This window comes from Notamacropus eugenii, chromosome 5, assembly GCF_028372415.1.
Source record: "Notamacropus eugenii isolate mMacEug1 chromosome 5, mMacEug1.pri_v2, whole genome shotgun sequence".
Lineage (NCBI taxonomy): Eukaryota > Metazoa > Chordata > Mammalia > Diprotodontia > Macropodidae > Notamacropus > Notamacropus eugenii.
In genome coordinates, this window is record NC_092876.1 from 64,625,310 (window position 1) to 64,634,649 (window position 9,340).

Here is a 9,340-nt window from a genome sequence, read left to right on the forward strand (position 1 = left end):
CTAGGTGCTGCTAGGCAAGGGGGCACAACAGAGAGGGGGTCCCAGGCAGCTGCCAGGCAAAGGGGTACAACAGTCTCCAAGGAGAAATTAACTTTACTCTGTCAACAAGAGTGGCCCACCTTCGAGGTGGATTGGCCACCTGAGGGGACTTTTGATAAATCCATTGCAGGATGGGTGTGGAGAATAATGAATGGGTATCTGGGCCATCCAGATCAGATCCCATATATCAGCATCTGGATAGATTTGATTCCCCGCCCTAACCCTAAGTTCTCTCTAAAGCCTCCCCACAGACAGGGAAGAAGACAAAAAAAAAAAAAAAGGAAAAAAGAAAAGACACCTCAGAGATAAAGCTTTGAAACTCCCAAGTGAAAAGGAGGAGACTAGGCTCCACTGGACTTTGTTCCAGAGTCTCCCTTGCTTCCACTTGCAGTTTCACAACTTTTTCTTTCAAAAACATTTTTAAGGAGTGGACACAGATGTGAAATTTTCTTGAGTAAAAGTTAAAACCATCAAGATTTTTATTTTACTCTATAATCCAGAAATGGTGTTAGAGAAAGCAATTTGTAATCTGAATTTTGTTGAAACTAAAAGATGTTGGAAAAGTTGTGTAAAGTCAGTTATGTTATTTAGAAAACCAGGTATTTTCACCTTTGCCTGTTAAAAAAGTTACAGCTAAGAAGGTGCTGTTTTAATGCTAAACCTAAAATTGTTAATTGATTACTATGTGTGGAAAGAAATGAATGGAGTAGTAATTTATTTAGACTGGTTCTGCCCATTCAGAACAGTCCTCCTATATGTTTGGGGTTGGCAGGCGTGGGATCCATGCCAATTCCTTTTGTTTTGTAAAACTGCCAAGGCCCCTTTCATGTGGACATGGTCATCAGTCCTAAGAAAATTGTTTGGCTTACATAATTCATTAACAATGACTGTGACTTGCTCAAAAGTTGTAACGATTGGCTTTTATATCAGGACAAGTTTTAAATTTGAGAAAGAAGGATCTGAAATGAAATCTCTTATGTATGTGAGTCCTGTTAATCTTCATTGCTTATTTCAACTTCATGGTAATGCAAATAATTGTATTTGGCTTTAAATTGGGATTAGTGAAACTTTCTGTTTAAGGTAAAAGCATTTGGAACCATAAAAATTTTTGTTTAAGTTTGAATTTGGGTATAGTTGTCTGCATTAAATCAGTATCTGAAAGGATATGCCACAAGTTACTCAGAGGGACTGTGATCCTGCATCCTGTACTGTTATCAGGTGAAATTTGTATCTAGAGAGGAAACACCGAGAGGACAATTCTAGACTCAATCTAGGATGGGCTCCTCCTGGTCAGTTTCCCCACTGTGTCCTTTTATAAAGGAATGTTTCCCACCTGATTGTTCCTGAGTCTGGCTATAATACAGATACTGCATGATTGGAAAATTTCACCCCTACCTGAATTCAAACAGAGTCAAGGATGTCCCTTAGCCAATGTGAAATTATAGCCATGTCTGAAATCTGATTATTGGAACTTGCTATCCTAAGATGTCATGGGACTATTAACGGACTGTTCTTCTGAGTCTAACTCCAGGTGTGGATAGCAAGAAAGGTGGTCTGAGCCTCTGATCCATGATGTCAGTAAGCCTGTGATGGTAAAGTTGGGAGAACAGCTGTTCAGCCTGGGCTGAGGTAGGATTCTCCTGACTCAATTTCCCCACTGACACGTGGTGGATTTTAAGCCTGACTGAATGCCAGCTGACAATCTGCTCCTGACTGGAATTGACATGAAGTTGGGGAGATATTGTTTCCCTGCAATGTCCCTACTCTTAGTGGCAATTTCCCATAGTCAAAAGTCTTGTAAGTTTAATATCAGATTTATGAAATACAGATTGTTGGTAGGAGAACATCTGAGGTTAAGTCTAAAATTAAGCTGTCAGGTTTAGGACTTTAGATCTGAGTGTAAGATGTAAATAATGGGTTCTAATGTAGATTTCTTAAATATGACAATTGGCCAAAGTCCCAATTTTGATTTTGTAGAGTGATAAAAGTATAAAGCTTAAGAATGGTCATCTGAAATGGTATTAAGGTCAGTATTTTAGGAGAGTGGACATCCGAATTTCTACAAGAAGATAAAGAATGTGCAGAGATGCTGTGCTGAAGATGGACTGAAGGAGCATCTAGATCAGAAAACTGCATCAGATGATGTCCCTTCCCAGATGAGATGGAACCTCTGAATGGATAATTCACTGATCTACCTTTGTATCTTAAATTTCTGTATCTGTACTTATAACATGGGATAGTCCCCTTGTAAATAAAGGGGATAGATGAAGGGAAGAATGTATAGGGGAAAGAATGTGAGGATTGTATTTAATTTTCCATAAGGCCTTTCTCCTTGGATACCTGAGTTTCAGGTATCCAGGGCTTGTGGACGGTCAGTTGATTTCCCCCCCTTACCAACTACCAGCTTTCTTTGTGAAAGCGCTGTGGGCTGTAGCTGAAACCTGGAAGTCACTCAAATCTCCCCATTGTTTGTTGTACTGTTGTCTTGCTTCTCCCCCTCCCCTCTTTTCTAAAGCCACATGAGCAATTAAGTGGGATTCTCTGCATTAGGGTCTGTAAGTTGCCTCCCTCCACCAGGTTCCCTGACCTGATGGAGGGACGCCCCTTTCTCGAGAATTGTAATATCACCTATCACCCTCTGAATCGTCAAGTTCCTCATACTGGTTAAAGACCCAACCCCTCCAACGTTGGGACCCTGTGAGGCAGGGTCAGCTCTACGTCCAGTCTCAGCAGGAAGCAGTTTCAGAAGCCGAGACCTTCATCCCTTATCCCAAAATATGTTGGGTCCCATCTGCTTAAAGGGGGACAAGGTGGGGTGCTTGGGTACATGTACTTGGGCCCCAGAGTTCAGGCCAGGTAGAAAGGATGAATAGGACCCTGAAGGAGCATATTACTAAGCTTAAGGTTGAACCTGGCGAGACCTGGGTGAGTCTCCTTCCTTTTGCCCTGCTTCAAGCTAGGTGTACCGCCCCCCCCCAATCCCACGGCTCTCTCTCTGGCCCCCCTTTGAAATCATGTTCAGAGTAGCCCCCCGGTTGTTCCTTGAGTTGTTAATTCTGGGTGTTGGCTTCCCAACTTTTCTAATGTTGCCCTCCTTAAGTCCTTACAGGCTCTGCGCGAGGTCCAGAGTGCTCTCAGATCTTTATATCAAGCAACAACTACCCCGGGGATCCTCGCTTGAACCTCGGTGGACCAGGCCTTGTCAAGTGATCCTCTTCCCAGTCACCCTGGTATCATACTGATACCTCACTCTCTCTCACATCCCACAGACAAGCAGTGGCCAATTCTGCAGTTTGTCAACTTGACCTTTATTAAGATCTCTTGCAAATACCTCCTCTCCTCTGACATTGCCACCATCTTGGTACAGGCCCTCATCACTTCACTCCTGGACTATGAAAATAGACTGTTGGTGGATCTCTCTACCTCAAAACTCTCCTTGATCTAGCCCATATTCCACTCAGATGCCATAATAAGTCTCCTAAAGTGCAGGTTCTGCTTCTAGTGACCACCAAAATGGCAGACAATACCAATGCTGCAAGAGGAATGGGGAATCCTGGGGGGCTCCAGAGTCAGAGGCCAAGGTGGCTTTCTTCTCCATTCCCAACCCCCATTCAATAAATTGCAGAATAAAAAGATTCCAGAAAACCCTTCAGAATCTGGCCTCTTTTTATCTTTTCAGTCTTCTTATAAAACGGAAGAGTTAGACTCAGTGACACTTAAAAGTCTTTTCTAGTTCTAAACTGATGATCCTCTGAACTCCAAAATTCTTTATCCAAACATGATCTTTTATCATTTCCTCTCTCCCTACATCTTGTGACCCTTATTCTTTGTTCTCACTGTGTTTATGGCTCTCACGGCCTCTCTTCTTTCCCAGGTCATCACCTCATTCTCCTTCCCAATTTCAATGCCTTGCCTTCTTTTCTTATTAATTGCTAATTGTGTCTTCCCCAAACTCAAACCAGGATCGTTCCCACCATATTCCTCCCTTATTCCTCTACTGTGTATTGCTGAACAGAGCTGGAGGAGTCACAACACCAAGATGACTGAGTCCACTACAAATTTGTTATTGAATCTCAACTAGGCCCTCATTGAAGTAAAGCAAATCCCCTACTCTTCCCTTATTAATTCTCTTTCCTATTTTCACCATTGACTCTTCTGAAACTCCTTGTCTTTCCTCAAACTTCCCATGGCACATCCCTTCCCTGATCTCAGCTGAGGACCTTGATGGTCTCCTCCCTATCAGTCTGCCTTTCTGTTATTACCTTTTGCCTCTTCTCTATATCCTGCATACTCCCATTCATATCTCCCACATTTCATTATAATTTCCTTGAGAGCAGGGACTTTTTTGCTTTTTCTTTCCATCTTTAATGTTTAGTACAATGCCTGGCACCAAATTAGCACTTAACAAATGTTTGTTGATTAAATTTTGGATTGGGCCTCAGTTTCACCATATGTACACCAAGGGTTTTGGACCAGGTGGTCTCTGAGGTATCTTCTAGGTCTAAATTTAGGATCCTGGAATTCTGTGTTAAAATAGAAAGTCAAAGAGTAAGGGAGTTCAAATTTCAGTTCTGGCCACGAGGATTTATCCTAGGTGAGTTGCAGCAGATGGCTTTTAGAGTGCCCTTCTACACAAGATCTTCGACCCTATAGGCTTTCTACAGGATCCCACTTCTCTTCCCTACCTCTGGCCAATTCAATGAGTAATTTCCATGGTACTGGGAAAGTCTAATCTGTGCTTCAGAGAGCTGGTCTTGGGCTCAGTGGAGAGAAGTAGTAATTGCAAAACAAATGTCACTTCTGGGAAATGTAGACACACCTTTCAGTTGTAAATTCTCAGAGACAATTTCCAGGGCCGGGCATTTAAATGTTTGCTCATTCTAAAATTATAACAGAAATAAAGCTGAAAGAGGCCAGAGGGACCCTTTAGTTCAATTTCTTTGCTAGAAAGCATTGTGGCATTAAGGAAAAAGCAATGGATTTGAAGTCAAAAGATCCTGGGTTCAAATCCCAGCTCAGCCTCCACCTGTAGGACCGTAGGTAGGACAATTAATCTACCTGGGCATCCATGGCCTCATGAGAGTATTGGGCTAAATGACCTCTAAAGTAACTTTGAGCTCTAGATTTAGATCCTATAATCTTATAACAGATGAGGAAACTGAGGCACAGAGAGGCGGAAATGACTTGCTCAATGTCACACGGCCAGTTAAATGGCAGAACCAGGACCTTAAGTCTCTAGATATTATTTCCTGAAGCTTCAGTGTCCTTATCTGCTAAACAGTGATGACATATCTTATACTTTCTACCTTCAGGACTGTTTTGAGGAAAGCGCTTTGGAAACCTGATGGTATTATATGTGAGTTATTACAGTAATAACCCATTGCAGAAGCTTTCAGGCACTCAGGTGGATACAGCTCCACATAGATAGGCCTGGGTGTGTCTCATCATGGGTCAAGCTCACATTTGCTCAGATTAAATGGTTTCCCCTCATAGTGGTATCAGAAGTAGCTAGGTGATGCAGTAGATGCAGGGGTAGGGAATCTGCAGCCCCAAAGCTATGTGTAGCTTTGGTACCAGTTTCCCTACCCCTGGATAGAGCATTAGTCTTAGAGTTAAGAAGGCTTGAGTTTGAATCTTGCCTCAGACACTTACTAGTTCTGTACCTCAGTTTATTCATCTGTAAGATGGGAATATTATCTATCTACTTCCCAGGGTTGTTGTGAGGATTAAATGAGGTGACACTTTCAAACTTTAAAGCCTTAAGAAAACAGGAGCTATTATTATTAATAATCACAGGACAATTCTCCCAGAGACAATATTGATGCTGAGGGAGACAGGGCTGTGGATTCTGATCGAGCAAGCCTGCAGTGCCTTTCCTAGAACAGGATAGGCTGGGGAAAGCATCAGTGGCACAGATTTCATGCTAAGAGGGCCCTTGGAGGTCAAGAGTGTCAAACCTCTCATTTTACAAATGAGGAAAATGAGCCCCAGTAAAGGTTAGACAATCTACCCACTATAAGGAGTGCACCCCTGTCCTCACTTGCTTCCATCTTAGAAACTGCTGTACTAGATGAAAAGTGGCATGAACTGATAACGATTGAGGAGACAGGAGAAAATACCTCCTATGTAGAAGTGAGTGACCACAGGAATGGAATACCACCTCTATTGTCAGACTCTATAGATTTGTAGGTTAATTTGGTTAAATTTGTTTTTTATTTTCATTAAAAGGAATGGCTATCTTGGGAGGAATTGGAGAGGGATACAGTGATCAATAGCAAAGAAAAAGTATTAATGCTATTTTTATATACTATATACTTTCATATGGTACAATACTATATGTATTTTTTAATGAAAGGAAAAAGCCTCAGTTTCTTCATCTGTAAAATTAGAACATTGGCCTTGATTGAGGGGCTAACTTTTTTTTTTTTTTGCATCATGGATTCCTGTGGCAGTCTGGTGAAACCTCTCAACTTGATCAGAATAATATATATATACGCACACACACACATATATAATACATAAAAATAAATTGCACAGGTTTATGAAGGAAACAAAAGACTAGGGAAAATATGAATGTAAATTTTTCCCATCCAAGTTTATGCTCTAAATCTATGCCCCAGATTAAGGATCTCTGGCCTAGACATTCTCTAAGACCTTTCCAACTCTAAATCCTATGGTCCTACAACTATTTCTGGGCCTTTTTTGGGAGGGAACCAGGGGTAGGGAAAAGGGGTGAAAGGAAAAGTCATATCAGAGAGGTTTATGATGAAAAGTCATACCAGAGTTTTGAGGATGGGCTCTAAATCCAGAAAAGGTAAATGAACAATTTATTCTGGGTTATACAAGGGGCTTGTGGCAAGGCAGGGACTGATTCCCAGGCTACTCTAGGGCCCTCTAGCCAGTCAGTGCAGCCTAGGACAAGAAACTGAGATGTCAGTAGTGTGTGTGTGTGTGTGTGTGTGTGTGTGTGTGTGTGTGTGTGTGTGTGTAAAAGGTATATTTGCAAGGGGTTTAAGAAGGAAATGTGTCACCCAACAGAAACTATACAAAGCTAGAATTCAGAAGAGAAACTTGGTTTCTAGTTCCAGCTTTACCTTTGGCTTTCTGTGGAAAACTGAACAGTCATTTTCTCTCTCCCATCCTGTTTCTTCCTCTAAAATTAGGCAGCTAGGTGGCTAAGTGGATAGAGTGTTGGGCCTGGAGACAGGAAGACCCTAGTGCAAATCCAGCCTGAAACACTTACTAGTTGTGTGACCCTGGGCAAATCACTTAACTTTGTTTGCTTTAATTCACTGGAGAAGAAAATGACAAACCACTCTAGTGTCTTTGCCAAGATATGGTCCATGGAGTTATGAAGAGTCAGATACAACTGAACAACCACAAAATGAGGATACTCATACTGCTACTACCCACCCTGATGAGGCTGCTGTGATACAAGGCAGAATCATAGAATGTCAGAACTGGAAGGGGACAAAGGAGACATCTTTAAACACAGGAAAGTCACAGCTAGAGGGAACCTTAGAACACAGGATGTCAGAGCTGGGAGGGGACTTAGGACACAGGATATAAGAGCTGGGAGATTCCTTAGAACACAGAATGTCAGAGAATGTCAGAGCTGGGAGGGGACTTAGGACACATATTAGAACGGTAGAACTGGGAGGGTTGTTAAAACACGGACTGTTTGAGTTGGAAGTTGGGAGGATTGTTAGAACATAGACTGTTAGAGCTGCAAAAAGCCTTAATGTGGAATTTTAGAACTGAGAGGGGTCTTAAATCATAGACTGTCAGAGCTGGAAGGAAGGGGTTGAAAGGACCTCAAATATCACATCCAACTCATCTGCTTCCAAAGGAAGAATCTATGACCTAGGGAGGTATGAAAGTTAAAGACCCAGTTACAAAATGCCAGGCAAGGCAGTGTTACCGTTGCTGTGTTTTCATTGGTACAGGAGCTCCCAGTGAGGAATTTCTTCCATTGAACCTTAAAGAGGCCGCGGTGACACAGACTTTTCCATTAAGTGAGTTTCCCAGGGTCTCACAGCTAGTGCCCATCACAGTGCCCAGGTCTTACTGGGTCTTTATTCTCTTTCTTCTCCTTATTATTGTCTGGTTTCCCCAGCTCACCTGGCAAGAAAGTGGCCAGCTTGGGGCTTGCACCAAGGAAGGAGAGAGGGAGAAAAAAGGGAAGAGGATAGGAGGGAGGAAAAGGGAGAGAGAGGGGGAGAAGGGAGGAAGAAAGAGAACACCAGGCACCAGGCAGTGCTTCTCTGGGTGCAAAAGAAGTATCTAAAGAGACCCTACTCAATGTCCAGGAGAAAGAAATCTCAAATCTCTCAGACCGTGGGCAGAGCGTCCCCACTCTCCGCCTTTCCTAAAGCAGGCACAGACTCCATCTGGCCCTCGTCACCCTGTGCCCTGGGGCCTACTCTTCTTCCAGCAGGGGCAGACTTTACCTGGTGTTGGCTGCAGGAGGCAGAGGAGCAGCGGGGCCCAGAAACTGCCTTTGACCATTGTTGGGGCCCCCTGGCCCGGTCCGGCCCAGCCCAGCTTGGCTCGGCTCGGCTCTCACCCGAGCTCTCCAGCTCCCGGCCGGCCAGGCTCTCCCGGATAGGGCCCGGCCTTTTTCCACCTGTCCCCTTTCTTCCCCATTCGGCCGGGGCTTTCCCGAACCCGCTGGGGGAAAATCTGCCACTCGGGATGACAGGTCACCAAGGCTGATCTTTCACCCAGGCTGAAGTTCAAGGGCGTGGAGTGGACTGGAGGGGGAGGAGAATGGGAGGCAAATCTCAGCCCCAGTCCCGGGCCGTGAGCGAGGGTGGAGAGGATTGGGTGTGGTGTAAAGCGCCCCAGAAGGCGGAGTCGGGTATCTGACTGGAGCCCTGAACCCCCTACCCTCATCTCTTAGGAGGGCGTGAATACCTCGGGGAATCCCTGCTGCCCTCAGAACAGTTTAGCGGAGCCTTATGCAGGACTGGGGTTCTCACCTCAGACTGGGGTCCTGACGACTTGTGCTGATCTGTGTGTCATCTCCTCCCAGGAGTCGGGGAGGGTGCTGAGGAGACAGACAGTGAGGACTGTCATCAGACTGGGGGATCCCTGAGGGGACAACTCTCTCCCCTAAAACTGCCTTGAAGCAGTACACCGTTTCCCTCTTTAGCCTTGGATCTCCCTAGGTATAGGACAAAATACATACTCCCTTCGTGTAGGACAGAAAAGGTGGGACAGAAAGATCCGAGATCTCCTCTTGAGAAAGAGGCATGTGACCCTCCATTCAGATAGGGAACTCCCTGAGACCACATCTTTT

At 44.1% G+C, this 9,340-nt stretch overlaps 1 protein-coding gene across 3 annotated transcripts in view; it reads right to left on the bottom strand.

Annotated features, from left to right (window-relative positions):
- Positions 1–8,876, bottom strand: part of IFNLR1 (interferon lambda receptor 1) — a 19,950-nt gene extending 11,074 nt beyond the window's left edge. The window contains exon 1 of one of the 3 annotated variants that reach the window (XM_072609313.1): positions 8,490–8,876. In XM_072609313.1, coding sequence (XP_072465414.1) covers positions 8,490–8,547 — 58 coding nt within the window. In that variant the 5' untranslated portion in view covers positions 8,548–8,876. Of the gene's footprint in view, positions 1–7,960; positions 8,456–8,489 lie in introns of those variants that run through there. The other 2 variants (XM_072609315.1, XM_072609314.1) reach the window with 2 other exon arrangements.
- Between the last annotated feature and the right edge of the window lie 464 nt (positions 8,877–9,340).